Source organism: Euwallacea fornicatus, chromosome 17, assembly GCF_040115645.1.
Source record: "Euwallacea fornicatus isolate EFF26 chromosome 17, ASM4011564v1, whole genome shotgun sequence".
Lineage (NCBI taxonomy): Eukaryota > Metazoa > Arthropoda > Insecta > Coleoptera > Curculionidae > Euwallacea > Euwallacea fornicatus.
The window spans coordinates 1,548,293-1,563,695 of record NC_089557.1 but is presented as its reverse complement, the minus strand read 5'-3'; the positions used below and the strand labels follow the sequence as shown (position 1 = coordinate 1,563,695).

Sequence of the window (15,403 nt, the reverse complement as noted above, 5' to 3'; positions counted from 1 at the left end):
ATTTTTGCAACTACTGAATATTCTAGGAAGACACAAACCAGGATATAACATCAAAAAACAAGGTATTCTCAATATACTTTTATTTAAATATTAATATAAACAAACAAATTCAATATTAAATATCTCAAATATAATATAAAATGTTTCATATCACAGCTAAGTCTATAATGATAATACGAAAATCAGTTAAAAAATGTACAACGTTGCCTCGATTACGCAATTCGAAATTAACAGGGAACAAATTCTCGTTCCAATACTTACGTTTCTTTCTGAAATAAATACATTCAAAATAGACTATGTGCACAATGTATACAGTATATTAGTTAATATTACTAAGCGGCAACTATTCAAATTTAATGGCATTGAACTAAAGGAGGGAACACACTGTTTTTAATAGCACTATTTAGGGTCACTAACTTTTATGTTGTGCGATAATGCACCTATTGATCTGCGTTACAAAATGTATTGGCCGTTTTAGAAATTGAGGTATGTGTTCAGGGCTGTTAAAACCCGTAAAATTACAACCCTAATTTGATCACTTTTCTCACTTATCAATTCTACCATTTTCCTACTAAAGCAGTGATGGATCAATTGCAGACCAATAAATAAAATGAAAACGATCTTAATAAGCAATGGACGTTTACGGAAACTACAAAGCGTTCGGAAATATATCCCAAAGTACCTACACGCTAAATGAAGTGTTTAAGATGGTGGATAGTGGTTTTTAATGGAAGAGAATGGCGGAAGTTCGTTATGTATTTGGTTATTTATTATAACCGTTTTCATAGGGATGAGAAACGATATTAGAGAAAGACATATAAGAAGGAGCACAACGAGGCTTCTACTCTGAGACCAGTAAAAGGCCTTAGTATTAGTGATGCTTATACTATTTTTTGCACGATAGTCACCGCATAATCACAATACTTAAGAAAAAACTGCAGTAATGATATTTCTTCGCACCCAAAAAGTTTCGAATATTCATAGTTGGCTCTAACTTTTACTTATCATCCTAGAAACATAAGTAAAACCCCAGAAAGGCGCGTAAATTTTTGCTTACCGTTCTAAGCCGGTAAATGAATTTTGTTAGCCTTGGCAACTGGGCAGTGAGCCTTTTTGCGTTCTAAACGGATACCGTCAGTAGTAAGAAACAAGCAGGTCACACAAAAATAGTCTAAAGCTATTGCAGAAAACATCAGGAAAATTACTAAAAACCATATATAAAAAACTGTTTATAACTTAGTAAAGCCAATACTTCAGCGTTTGAATTCTTTCGGATCATATCGTTTATGAGTAATTGTCTATGAAGGCAAAATGCCTTATACATCGCCGAAACTAATACATCTTTGAAATCACACAAAGACAACGCATTGTGTTCTTCACTAGGCCTTGATTTCGTTTGTAATGTAGCGGTGAAATCATAATATTCCTTGCCATTAATAGCAATATTCCATACACTCGATATTGCTACCACTAATAGTCTTTCATACTGCTATAGGAATGTCTGTAATATTTCATTTTTTTCAGCGACTATCAATGCCGTTTTCGTTTTTTAGACCAATTTTCCAACAATTTCACTTAACCAACAAGTCCCAATTTACCATCAACAAGCAATACCACCTATTGCGACATTCCAGAGCTTCATGACGTCGCTCTTTGCAGCTTCTACCGACTAAATATGCCCTTATGAAGGCACCGGAATTACCTTTAAGCCCTTTGTGCACACCAAACGATTTACTTTGCAGTTTACTCAATCGAACTTAGTCCATTGTTTCTGAGGACTGCATTGGTTTGGTTGCACCATAAAGGGATCAAAGCTACTTTCACCCCGACTGCTCTCCGAACTTCTCGCTGAAGTGAAATTGAAGTTCAAACCATAATCTTGGAGAAGGTCTTGGTCCTGCCTGCTGAAACTCGTTGTTCGTCCCACTCCATTCGACACGATTTGGTGGTTTTCATAAGAGGAACTGTACAGGGGGTTCAGAACGCTCAATGGCGGGGCGGTGGGATTGTCAGAGGGTGTGGAGTATGACGAAGTAGATGATTGCGATTTGAGAGGGTCGAAGTCGTCTAAGTCTGATGTCGAATCTAGGCGAATCAGGTCCTCCGAGACATCCGGTTGCTGAAATCTTTGTTGATGCAAATACGGGAATACACCACATGACAAAGAAACAGGACAAACGAGGTTAAATCGATCAAACTTTCTAACAATTTGAGCCCAATCAAAAACACGTAAAATAAGTTGTTCTCTCAACTATAGAAACAAGAGATTGTGATCCAAACATAATCACACAACCCGTTACATGCAGTTTTTTAGACACTACTTCCATGAAGAAACCAACACGTAAGAGAGATTCTGTTTTCAACAACCTATCCACCGAATTTCTCCAACGGTGTATACGTGTATCAACCGAAACAGAAACTTTCCTATTATTTAACCCAAGAACACTACAATTACAGCTTCTCACACCTGCAACTCCTATAAGAAACACCACTCACCTTTCGCTTACTGGGAGGGAACTGGACCGGTGGTGTCAATTTTACAATATCCACACTGTTTCTATTTGCCAGATAAAACACCGGATCACCATTCTCATTTTGTCCTCCACCCACAATAAATGCTTTGGAGGTGTCCAACAGGTCCTCCTGCGACTGTTTGGAAGGGATTTCGGATGGGGGTGAGAACGTGTCGTCAAGAGGTGACTGCAACAAATTTCGAGTATCTCGGTGGCTAGAGGAGGGGAAAAAACGGTTTGAGGATAAAGATGGAAGCGGTGGCAATGAGGGCCGAGGAGGTGGGATTGGCCACCTGTCGGGACTGGCAGGCGAGCTAATCGTATTTTTGAAGTTTTCCAAGCTGCGAACAGGTTTTAGCTGCAAAAAGCCAGCAGCAGTGAACACCACACCATTGTGTGTAATTTTATGGAGTATTTTGGACGCACAACATAAAGCACATTTTAGAGAACACTACTACGGAATGAAGCAAATACATTTAAAGAAAGTTACAAAAAAATACAATTTTTGAAACTAAATTCTTCTACAAATATGATGATTTATCGAAAATATCTTTTATTAATATAACGTTGGCGCAAATTCTATGTCCTCCGATTAAAGAGTCGCCTATCTGAGTATTTTTTCTAAAAATCATCAGCCAATCTACCTAGGAAAAGTAATCACTTTTCTAGAGAGATTAGCGGAGAAGCATTGAAATAATGTAGTGTATAATGAAGGGACTTACTGAACGGTCTACTGGCGGCGTGTCAAGTTTCAACTGAAGTAAATCCTGCATTTCATTCATGAGGTCTATTCGAGGTATCTCGATAGGGCTACCGCTTCTCGGTGTATCCAGCACGTCAGGGGTATGAGGCTGCGACCCTGGACTCAACGGACTATACGACCTATATTATAACTCAATTGACTGCTGAATGTCAAAAAGATATGGTTAATCCTACCTTTGCAAATTGGCATTCTTAATGGCCAAGGAAGCATCTTTTTTATAGTTGGTTACTGGAATCATAAAATCCGACATAGTTTTCCTTTTGGTCGTGGGCGAGTTAGGAGCCGAGCGAGGTTTAGCGCTGCCGTACATACTGCCAGAATCGGAACCACCTTGGCCGTCTTTCAGTTTGGATCGAAGACCTTTATATGCAGTTTTCATTCCTTTTCCGCTATCCTTAACCTGAACAAAAGTTGATTTTATTAAATAACTGAGACCTACAACTATTGTTTTATGCAGAAAGAAATGGGGTAATACAACTCACTTAATCAATTTTTTCACTAGAATCACTAAAATTAAATAAGATTAGACTTACCGTTTTAACAGCAGATTTCATAGCTGGATTTGCCTGAAATTTAAATAAATTCAATCTAGAAATAGACTCAATAGAGACTCAAAGATTGAAAAGATATCTATGCGAAAACGTACCTTCTCTTTGACGCTTTTCAAAAAGGCAGTACCTTCTTTCTTCATTGACGACGTCCATTCTTTGTACTGTTGTTTCAATTTGGAGCCTGACTTGGCTGAATAATTCTCCAACTCAAACTCGAATTCGTCGGAAAACCCCCTTCCTGTATTCAACAAAGTTAGTCTTTCTTCAATAAACTAGAACAAAAATATATATCAATACAAACGTAAATCTAAGAAAATTTATGCAGATAAAAGAACCTGGTGTTATTTACCTGTTGAAATATTTGTAGCTGCAACATTTTTCTTAAAAATGGCTGTAACGATATCGGTCTAGTCTCAATGAACTTTTCTTCGTCGAAGGTAACTTTTTGTCCATGTTGAAATTTAAGGGCGTCTCTATATCCCCCAATTAGCTGTACCAGGGCCCGCAAAAAAGCCCTCGGAACCCAATCGCCCAAAACGGCTGATTTGTTGCGCAGTTGCTTCCGTAACGAGGTTATCTGAAAATTGTTTAAATGCTCAATTAGCTCTCATAGATAGAAAACAGTATTTTGTGTTAAAAAAAAAACTATTGATCAATTTGCTCTACAGAAGATTATATTTAGTGAATAAAATTACATTTTAACTTACCACATCTTGAGGTAAATTATTTAAATCATCAAAAGGAGTCTCTACCGTATTATTGTCAGCATCTAAAATAACAACGTCTCCAATCTCCGACCTGGAAACTTTCTGAAGCAAACCAAAAAATTAATTAGGCAAAGTGCATTATGCACTTAGGAAATTATGTGTTTATTAATACAAACCTTCATAACTTCATCAGGAACACCAATTAGAAATGGCATGGGTGCTAGCAAGTAATCTACAAGAGACAATGGTAAGAGGGGAATAAATATGTGCTGCCATATCATTGGATAAATAATGTCATTTGCAGACTGAACGCAGGCGCTTAATCTTTTCAGCTTTTTAGAAGTGAAAATTATTCTTCTTTCGTACAGCATTGAGGCAAAAATGATCATCATGTTATTTGTATCAACTGCATTATAATACTCTGTAAGGTTGCGCTGGAATATCAGTAAAATAATTAAAAAATGCATGAAAAGGTAATTGTGTATTGTTTACGTTTTCTGGGATGCTTGGTAATTGGAAAGGTTTAGGAACATCAACAGTAAATGTCTGAAATATAAAAATTTTTCATAAAACATCCCAATAATGGTACATTGACAGGCTTACATTTTGGCCCCTGTTAAAAGGTATAACAATTTTCTTTCCAGGTTCAGCAATTCTAGTATTGTATAGAGTAGATAAAAATTCACTAAGGTCTTCAGTTCTTGAGCTGTGCATCAACACAGCTGTTGTATCTAGAAACCTACCAAAGCAATGATATCAACTGGTGTTGTGCATAAATAACTCAATTATTAGTTTCCTGTTTCACCTATTACTTACTTGTAAAATGACTGATGCCATGGCAAATAGCTTAGTACTACAATGGCCGTTTCAGATTTTGGATCATGTCTGCAGAAACCAAAGGTCCATTTGGATTCTAAATCAGTCAAAACAAAGGAGTAATGCTGAATGACCTCACTGAAATAATAAATAATTACTATAACAATATAATATAAAGTGCTGTATATATTATTTGCATTTTAAGCCATTATGGTCAAATAATGAAATTTAGGATTTTTGATTAGACAAATACGGAGTATTCAAAAAAATTTTACTTCATAAAATTTCAGTACTTTTCTGGATAGACTGGCGGACGCGAGTTAATCATCCAAAAAAAAATTGGCACACTTTCATATTCATATGATTACATTAACTCACTTTTGGAATTTGTATGGATATGCAAATTTCGGAACTGACTTTAGGACTTCTGCATCTTTATATTTATCGGGATATTGTTGAATTATCCAGGCATCTTTACCTTCAGTGGGAGGAACAACTTCACAAAAACATTCGAAAAAATGCTTCACGTTTTCCCTAAAAAGGAAACAATTCCTGACAATTTAAATACATAAATAATTACAAATTAGAAAGTATTTTAGTTACGGTGTCGTTGTCGTACCATAAAATTGCATTAAAAATAGGTATTTACCTGATTCTTGAACTCATTACAAAAATGTGACATGCAATTCGATACTAAGCAGGCATTCAGACACACATTGCGGCTGTTAATAGATGCGTTTTAAGACTATTTTAATCCTGAAATTCTAAGTTTAAACCGTATTCTTTTAATTATTTTAGAAAATTATTCCATCCACAAATTATCTAAAAAAAATAACAAACCCACTTAATACATTTTTTGTTGTCACTGTCGTTATACATTGACATGCAAATGTCAGTCAGGGTAAGTTTAAATAGAACTCCTTAATAGGTGGAAAAACTAGATATGCCAACGTTGTTATTGTGTAAACCAACCCCATGGTATTTTTGCTATTTCCTCTTAAATCTGATTATTAAAATTTTTGAGAAGATGGAAATTGAACAATCCCAAAACTTAGAAATAGACTTTAGAATCTTGTTAATAAAGCTAAAGGGCATCCCGTAAGGTAGCGCGTTTCCACGAATGCACTGTTGCCAGCACGGCGAGATTCACATTAAATATCGTAATTGTCAAAAGAACAAAATCGCTTCGTTAGTGGATCCTAACCTCAAAGTTACAAGAAAACTGCGAAGCTTTAGAAGTAGAAAAAATCCTAATTTTTATTTGAACCAAAATTGGAAATATTGTCCTTTTTCCTGACCTTGTATTATCGCATTCACATCCCTGTATTCAAAAATATATAAAAGAAACATGGATTTTCTACTATCGTATTATACAGATAAGATTGCCGGTCTGGAAGGAAACATATTTGAAATGTTTACCCAATTTTACAGTTTTGATTTGTATGTATTTTCCTTCATGCTTCATTTCTTTAACCTCGTTTAGTAAACCTCTAATACTCCTAGATCTCCGATAAATTCATGGCTGGAAACACACTTCCAAAACAAAGTGTTAAAGGATGATACTCAATCAGTCCAATTCCGCCAAGAGGGCAACCAGTGTTATGCCAGGAAAGAACTTGTAAAATGTTTGCAACTGTACACGAAAAGTATGTGCTTTGCGACGCTCAACAGTAAAGAATATGGGTTAGCTCTAGCTAATAGATCTGCTGCATTTTTGGAGTTAAAAGAATATAGGGTAAGGCTTGGGCAAGAGTAAAGTAAAATCCATAGGAAAATTAAAATAATATACCTATTTAAATTGAATTGAATGAAAACAGGATAGCCCACGATTGCAATCTTAGATCTGTTGTGGTGACCTTGAACTAACCTACCTATAAAAGGTATCCAGGAATGGCATGCAAATATTCTAGGAGGCAGTTCCAGAGGTTAACATAAGATGACTTTTCTTTTAAATGTGTAGTTGCAAATGCTTTGTTATTGAGATATGGGGTGTTAGTTTTAAAATTTTAAAAATTTTGCTTTCAAATTGCTTCACTTATCGAGATATTAAGTTGAAGTTTTCTGCACTTACTAGTCTTTGAAATCACATCTTGGAAGGCGTCGTTAAACATCACTTTTAAAACCAATTCTGTGTGTTACCTATATTAATAGTCTCTCATATGTTACATCATGTTATCTGATATATTATGTGTATGTAGCATCTGTGTATATGAATTTTGAATTGTGTTTAAAATTTACTTAATATTTGTCGACAATAGTGTTAATTTTGTCTGCAAGAATATGTTTTTAGGACTGTATAACTGATATAGAATTATGCTTCAAAAGTAACTATCCCAAACAATTAAGGCCGAAAGTTTACATGAGAAAAGCAGAGTGCTACATTGAGATGGGCCAAAAAGATGACTTAAACAAATGTGTTTATGAAGCTTTGAAATTTTTACGTAATGAGAGTATACCTGATAAAGGTACTTGTTATTCTTTTTGTATGGAAAATGCCAATGTTGCTTCATTTTACAAGTTATTAGTCAGAAGTAATATTGAATTGTTATATGCTTTGACAGCTTTTTATGAAGCTTATTTAATATTAAGAATTGCATTCTCCACTCATGCATTTAATTTTCTCTTCATTTGTAGATAAATTTATTTCAAAGTTAAATGAGCTTAAAGGGTCACCCCTGAAAATGCTGAATACAGATAATTCTAGAGAAAAATCATATGATATTCCAGCATTGGAAGAAGGAGAAAATGAAAAATTCGCCTATGCTTCTTCTAAGATAAAAATGAGGTATGTAAAACACCTCTGTATTTGTTTATTTAGGGTCTGTAATAATGGTTTCAATCAGGTGAGAACACAGGAGTTGTTGACAAGAGATTGAATCCATCTAGCAGAAGAAAATTGCTTTTCAGGTCATTAATCAAAACAAGAATTGCATAGAGATTTATAATTGGTTGTCACAGCATCTAATTCAAAAATTATCTTTTTAGTTATGATAAAACCCATGGTCGACACGTTGTGTCCACCAAAAATATTAAACGAGGAGACGTGCTCTTCGTAGAAAAGGCGTTCATAAGTGCCCCAGTATTTAAGGATAATAAAGAATTTATTCCTTTCAAGTGCTACAATTGTCTGAAAGATGTTTTGAGCAGTGTTCCGTATGTCCCTTCTTGATTTTATACCGCTAACGAAATCTTTTAACGTTTGTTACACATTGCAGTTGCCATTCTTGCACGTTATGTATATATTGTAATGACAAGTGCCGATTAGTGTCGTGGAAAGAATGCCATAAGTGGGAATGTGAGGGAATGCAAGCAAACATTTGGTATGAAATGGGTATTGGCTTCCCGACGTTTAAGTCGATAATGAAGGGTGTGAAGTCCGGCTTTCAGTGCATAAAAGGAGACCACGAAGAGGACTTGAAACATTTCGGGAATAAACAAGACAATTATCCCTATTTCAGCAGGTTGATGATACATATTTATAAGAATAAAAATGCAGCTCTATTTTTTTTAGTAAGTAAAGGTTTTATTTGCCTTAAAATCTAAAGGGCGATCATTAAAAGAACCTCAAGTGAGCATTAATCTCAGAAGCATATCTTGGATAAATTCATCAGTTATTTGTTGTTAGTATCAGATGTTTGATGGTAAATGGCTTAATTAACGCCCTACGTTTACAGGTCATAACCTAATGCAACCTAATTTGAACTTTTAATTGTTTTTAGGTTTCAACAATAATCGTTACATATCTCAAGAACTACACGGACTTTTTTGTCTGGTATTTAAAACAGGAGAAATGTCCTAAGAAAGATCTGAGGGATTTAGAGAACTTTATTGGGGGCCTCATTACCAAGCACATCGCTCAGATGACTTGCAACTCAAGCATTATAGAGCACTGGACATGCAGCTCCAGCGAAATTTTACTCCCAGACGTCCTTATTTCCACTGCCTGCGGCATGTTTCCCTCAGTTAGTATTATGAACCACTCATGCCGGCCGAATGTCTCAAATTTGTAAGTAAGCTCAATTAGTCAAAATAGTACCAACTGATCTTAAAAAAAAATCAAGTAGGTTATCTGTAATTCACTGCCTACTGCAAGATTTTCTTCAATGGTCACGTATTATACAAAGTGACCATTTGAAAACTTGCAATGACTATATCTAAGGCACAAAAAACTCATTTTTAAGGCCAGGTAAATGTATTTTCTTCTAGTTTTATCTGTGATACTATCGTAGTCAAAGCATTAGAAGATATAAGTGAAAACCAAGAAATATTCAATTGTTATGGAGTCGATTATCGAACGACGAGCAGAGATGAAAGGCAAAAATTATGTAGGAGTTTATATCACTTTGAGTGCAAGTGTGAAATATGCAGTGATGAATTAAAAGAAATGGTAAGAATGTTTGTCATAGGCAACAAATTTCACTGCTCACCATTAGGAAGCTTCCAAAAGGAGGTTCCATAAATTTCTAAAATTTCTAGTTTCACGGCTTTATGTTCCCACCATGGTACAAAAAACTCTATGTTTCCAGGATTTGTTGGATGGCTTCAACTGCCCTGAATGTAGCGAATCCATTAAAATTTTACCTGGCGCCAATATTGCATCGTGTCGCATATGCAAGTATCAACTTTCTGCCAAGACACTTACTGTAATGAACAATTTGGGTGAAAAATGCCTTGAAGGTAAGCCAAAAGATATTTCTATTGAAACAGAACATTTGTGCTCAAATGAATCCTTAGAAATATGTATGGGATAAGCAAATTTAAACATTTATATGGGAAATCTTTCAATTAGTCTTTGGAGACAGATTTGTAGGAGAAATTGAGAACTTTCTACTAGAGCTAAAAATTCTAATTTGGCAATACTCTATTATATTCTGTTATAATTTACCCTTAAGTATTAAGTACGCACTTTTCAGCTATGAATGTGAGTCCGATAGAGGCTCTAACGACATGTCTGAACGTAAAAATGAAAATTTTATATAAGCATCACAAAGATTTTGAAGATTTATACTATAGATTGTACGACTGTTATCTCGAAATGGGTAAGTTCTGCAAGTATTATGTTCACGGATTTAGATATTACGATAATTGTTAAGGTTTTAAAGTAGCGATTACTTATTCTTTTTGAAGGGGATACTCAAAATATGCTAACATATTTCCAACTTTATCTGGAACATGAAAGGGTCAGAAGGGGGAAAAGCGCAAGAGCCGTGGGAGTTAGGTTATACGAAGCTGCATTAACTATCTTGCATTGCCTGAAAAAGAACCATCTGAAAAGCTGCAGTAATCTCATGTAAGTATCAAAATGTGGTAAGAATACTATTATAAGTTACTTAATAATACGCAACAAATTTACTCGTTGACATTATCAATTTCTTCGTAACTTAAGAGCAATAATTTGATTTTTAGGTCCTTGTTGCAGAACGTTAATGGTATGATAAGGGAGGCCAAGGATATAATAAATTTGTACTACCCGCCTTACATTACTAACAAACTTAATAATAAGATAAAGTTTATACAAAATAAACAACTGCAGTAAGTAGTTTTACTGATGGATTTAACTCAATTTTATATTTCATCAAGCGTTTAAAGCAGATTTGATTTTTGATTCTCATTTTTTTATTTGCATATAATTTCTTAAATAAAAAACGTTTGATTTGATTGCTCCTGGTTGAAAATGTTCGCCAGTAAATAGCGTTAAATTTCGGGTCCTTAAGTCGGAGATAAGTGTTGAAACCAATCGCTTTTTTTCCTCCCTGTATACTCGTCATCACCGATCTTATTATAGTAAAAAATGCCAATAATGACCTTATCAGGTAAGATACAAACGTATTAGGTTTAACTTGTTTTCGATTAATTTTTCTATGAACCTGACAAACGAATTAACCTAGATTTGATGCTATTTTATTACATAGGGACTAAATAATCTTGAAAAGCGATACTAATCTTCCAGCGAATTTTGTGGTCACGGTAACGCTTATTTCCTTGGGTCTACGCAATTCTCTACTACTCATTACCTGCTACCTAACCAGATCGTTTTTCAAATTCATATTTATTTATACCTACCTGTTCTACGGGTTGACTACTAAGAAAATAACTTTTCGATTATTTGTCCCGTTTATTTTAAGGACTAGTTTTTCGCTATCTATGTTTGTCTTATTGTTTGTTGAACATTGTTTTGCTAATTTTCACTATGGGTTTATAATTAAATATAAAATCAAATATTAAAGTCTTTCTTTAATTCTCCACGTAATTCAGTGAAAAATTCGAAAATCTTCTGATTGGTCTCGTGCGAATACAGTTTTTTACCCCAATTAGAAAATTTTAATTTTGTGTTTGAGAGGGACTCTCTGGGATGAAAGCGAAGTGAGATCCGACGATATGACAAGCCCTGCTGGGTGTGGTCGGCAAGAGCTGTAGTGATGAGAGAATAAATCAATTTGACCGTAACCAAAACTATTTGGTGATGAAATAAAAAAAAAACATATTCATCTAATAAAATCATTTATTCTCTTTTCAGTTTGACTAGATCTTGAACTTTTTACCCGCTTTTTGTTAATTAAACAGGACGAATAATTATCATAAAACAAATACAAGTTTGTAGTACGTAAAATATACTTTGGAGCCAAAAATAGAGTTAATCTTTATTTATAAATTTTCTTTAGGGTGATCGTGATATAAACATGCTATTTCAGAGAAAGAGCCCTTCGAATCAAATGTCAAGACGTAATGATACAGGTCTGTACCTAGCTAATGGGTCAAACTTATCCACGTTACTGCAAAAATATTACAATTTTTTTTTATGTTTGACTATCAGTTTCCAAAATTTTTAAGCAGAATTTAATGGTTGAGATGATTATTGGGCCATCTGGAAGAATTTTGTCAATAACCCATTCTCCCGCCTTCCACTTCTCTAATTTAAACTAATTTGTTTTTGACTCTCCGACAATAAGTGCCTTCATCTGATTAAAGAGGCTCCCCTTCGCCAGCCCACATGTGGCACCTTTCCGCAGGTCCGCGTTCGGTCCACAGGTCTTATACATTTTTCGGGACAGCAATGCTGTGTTGGACCCCTTTGAAAGCCCTTGGGGGCCTTTTGATATGGCTTTATTGGACCCTTGCCATTGAACATAATTTTCCCTTAAAAAAAAAACGTCAATAAGTACTTAAAATTGATAACTACGACTTACAAGAGGAGCCTTTGATTTGGACCTTTGGAGAGTGCGTTGTTGTGTCCCAAAGTATTACATAGTTTGTCCGATTTGTAGTCGTCCTGGTTATCTTGACCTATAACTCTACTATATCTATTTGGGTTTTCTTTTTTGGGTTCACATTTTAACAGCGACTTTATCGACTGACGGCTCTGCGTGACCGGTATCTGGCATTTGATGTTTGAAGACGGTGGGGCTCCATCCAACTCCGAGGCTGACTTCCTAATTTAGATAAAAACGGTTGGTAAGTCGGTTACAAACTTTAGAATAGGTGCTTACTCTTTGTAATTTTTCCTAATTTGCATTATCTCAGTGTCTTCCTCCTTCATAATTTTTAAAATTTCATTCGCACGACGCTCGTCGAAGTTCACGCTCTCCAGGGCCATAGCTATAAGGTGCTCCTGAACGTCTGCGTATTTATCCCTTAAGTTTTGTTTAACTGGAATAATCAAAAATTCAAATTAGTGTTCGTTTCCAGGATCCCGAACATTTTCACTCCACTTTTTTCTTTGTCTTCCATCGTCTTTGTTTTCACAGGAAGATTTGGAGTTTTAGTCTTTTCAACCGAAACTTCTTTCTTTTCCTCGGTCTTAGATTTGGAAGTTGGTGTCGCAGGCTTCATCTTTTCCTTCTTGCTGTAGCCCATCTCACTTAATTTCTCCGAAGTCATTTGAATGCTGTTGTCATTATTTTGCAGACATTCCAAAATTATCGTTTCGTCTGCATGTGGGAAAATCGACTTCATGTACCTACAACTGTCTAGCGTAAACAGGGAAAATTGGATGATAGAAAACACAACAAAAGTGAATAATCATTGAGTTTTGACTAGTAATTTAAAGTCGAAAGCACCACCTCAACTTCAGTTTCGGCGACGAGTGGAGGTTCCCAGCGCTCCGGAACCCCTGGGTGCCTATGCGCGATCCAATATAGGGGCTTCCCGCCCTTGACAATGTGTCTTTAATGTTAATGTATATGTTTCTTTGGGGTGGTGGTGTCGAGAACGGGCCTGGAGTCGTTATGGGGTGTTTTTCGACTTGCAGTGCACTAATGACCAGTGCTTCTCTGTGAAGGTATCTGAAGACATGTGGTAAATAGGCGGATAACACGTAGCATCGATGCACACATTATTCACTTACTTGTTGAGCAATAGCCGTATATGGGTTTCGGACACTGTGGGGAACATTGCACCAATTTTGGCGACGGATTCATCTAAGGCTGTCGAAGAGTTTGAAGTTGCAAGAAAAACATCTTGAACTTTAGCGCTTCGCAGTTTTAATGGGCTTCGGGTTACGATTTTGATTTCCTGAAAATTTTATTATTGAATCGTCTAAACTGAAGAGTTGATCAAAGTTCGAATTTGAGTATGTTTACATTTTATCCCTCAAATTAGTGACAAACTATTAATAAAGATCTTGTACACGCAATTTTATTTTTGAAATTAGAATGATCTTCAAAATTATCAAAAATGTTATATCTATGAAAATATTCAACAGCGTATATTTCTGGCGGTCCGGATTTTTTACCCCCCTGCGAGGGCCAGGCTATAACGAATCTCCTTGCAAGGGGTCCGGTTAAGGCTACGTGTGCTGCGACTTTATAAGTTAACAGCGACTATTAATGTTAATAATACAAAAAATGAAAAGAAATAATAAAAAGTGTAACAAAATAAAAAATGAAATGAAATAATAAAAAGTAAAAGAAAATAAAAAAGTTTAATATAGAACTTTTTTCGCATTTTCAAATCAAACTAAAATTATATTTATTGTATTTTCATAGGTGTTGCTGTACCTGACTTGGGACGGAATTGGCTAAGAAAGCTTCAATTGGTGGTGGGTGATTCGGGTATACAGAATTCCTTCTAATTTCTGGTGATCTGTGCAGGATATGTGCCTGAAAATAGTGTGTCTACTGTAGAGCATGTGCAGTTGAAGGGCGCAATACAGTTTCGAGAAGACATTGAGAATAGTCCGTAACTCAACAAGAACCATGTGTGAACGTGCAAAGACTTGGAGAGATTCTCAGCACTTAAGTCATAGCCACTTAGCGCCTACCTGCATTGGGGCATATTCAGCTGATACATTAGGTGAGTGCCTTAAGGCTCCTTGTACTTCTCGTTGTTTCGTCCTCGGGTCTTCCCAAGTGGTTGTTTTGCTGTAGTGGTGAATATAATAACTAAAAAAACGTAAATTAGGGACATTTTTACGCACCGTGAGATATATTTCTAAACTCACTATCGTCCAGAATTCTCATCATATTTACTATGCCATCCGGGGGGTAAACCATTCTGGAACTCGGTCATTGCAACAATATAATCCTATTTCCTCAAACTCTCTCTAAAACTTACAGTACTTTTGATTCACACACTATTGATTTGTTTGCAAACACAGGCAACAGCGTTGTCATTTGGAGTCAGCGTTTCGGTTTTAATTTTGCTCCCCCTTTTAGGAAGGGATGAGAAAGTAAAGGAAGGTGGATGTTTGGAGAAGGCGTGGCAACATCAGGGGGTTCCTATGTTGTGAATTGCGCAGTTGGGATAGACATGAAACCATCCAATTTCCCTCCAAAAGAATGTTAATGGATTATTGATATAGGGGGAAAAATAATTAATTGAGGTGCTGGAGATATTAGGACAGAAGTGGTTAAGATCGATTTGAGACTTTTTTTTTTATCAGCGTTGGCAGTTTGTTAATTGTAATTTTGTTTTATTGGATATTGGTGAATAAACTCCTGGTGAACAAATAGGGGCCGCCAGATTTTTTTCTCTAAAATAAATGTGCGATTTTGTTTGTTTTTGTAATGTAATTTCAAGCGATTTTCACTTCCATTCTCTCCCTAACGGAAAAAA

General features: G+C 35.6%; 3 protein-coding genes across 7 annotated transcripts; 1 reads left to right on the top strand and 2 right to left on the bottom strand.

Annotated features, from left to right (window-relative positions):
• Positions 1-63: 63 nt before the first annotated feature.
• On the bottom strand, positions 64-6,238 carry LOC136344499 (DENN domain-containing protein 1A-like). Of its 3 annotated transcripts, none has more exons than XM_066292016.1 (14): positions 6,000-6,236; positions 5,729-5,884; positions 5,351-5,488; positions 5,138-5,273; positions 5,027-5,080; positions 4,711-4,968; positions 4,535-4,636; positions 4,177-4,404; positions 3,923-4,099; positions 3,810-3,842; positions 3,450-3,676; positions 3,236-3,395; positions 2,497-2,871; positions 64-2,119 (listed from the first exon to the last, which is right to left on the bottom strand). In XM_066292016.1, the coding sequence occupies exons 1-14, from the start codon at positions 6,014-6,016 to the stop codon at positions 1,748-1,750; spliced, it is 2,433 nt and encodes an 810-aa protein (XP_066148113.1). In that variant the 5' UTR covers positions 6,017-6,236; the 3' UTR covers positions 64-1,747. The 3 variants fall into 3 exon arrangements, with proteins under 3 accessions (XP_066148113.1, XP_066148115.1, XP_066148114.1); XM_066292017.1 differs by having other exon boundaries at positions 1,876-2,126; positions 6,000-6,237; XM_066292018.1 differs by lacking the exon at positions 2,497-2,871 and having other exon boundaries at positions 6,000-6,238.
• Positions 6,239-6,542: 304 nt separating this feature from the next.
• LOC136344501 (SET and MYND domain-containing protein 4-like) lies at positions 6,543-15,297 on the top strand. 2 transcript variants are annotated; one of them, XM_066292025.1, is made up of 15 exons: positions 6,543-6,790; positions 6,854-7,085; positions 7,641-7,815; positions 7,985-8,135; positions 8,336-8,503; positions 8,566-8,860; positions 9,070-9,356; positions 9,557-9,737; positions 9,877-10,027; positions 10,264-10,389; positions 10,478-10,640; positions 10,757-10,882; positions 14,335-14,387; positions 14,440-14,641; positions 15,004-15,297. In XM_066292025.1, the coding sequence occupies exons 1-13, from the start codon at positions 6,699-6,701 to the stop codon at positions 14,348-14,350; spliced, it is 2,163 nt and encodes a 720-aa protein (XP_066148122.1). In that variant the 5' UTR covers positions 6,543-6,698; the 3' UTR covers positions 14,351-14,387; positions 14,440-14,641; positions 15,004-15,297. The 2 variants fall into 2 exon arrangements, with proteins under 2 accessions (XP_066148122.1, XP_066148121.1); XM_066292024.1 differs by having other exon boundaries at positions 14,335-14,641.
• On the bottom strand, positions 11,835-15,006 carry LOC136344507 (uncharacterized). Of its 2 annotated transcripts, XM_066292045.1 has the most exons (9): positions 14,790-15,006; positions 14,610-14,730; positions 14,347-14,448; positions 13,695-13,861; positions 13,411-13,632; positions 13,060-13,307; positions 12,838-12,997; positions 12,538-12,780; positions 11,835-12,487 (listed from the first exon to the last, which is right to left on the bottom strand). In XM_066292045.1, the coding sequence occupies exons 1-9, from the start codon at positions 14,855-14,857 to the stop codon at positions 12,271-12,273; spliced, it is 1,548 nt and encodes a 515-aa protein (XP_066148142.1). In that variant the 5' UTR covers positions 14,858-15,006; the 3' UTR covers positions 11,835-12,270. The 2 variants fall into 2 exon arrangements, with proteins under 2 accessions (XP_066148142.1, XP_066148143.1); XM_066292046.1 differs by lacking the exon at positions 14,347-14,448.
• Positions 15,298-15,403: the final 106 nt, after the last annotated feature.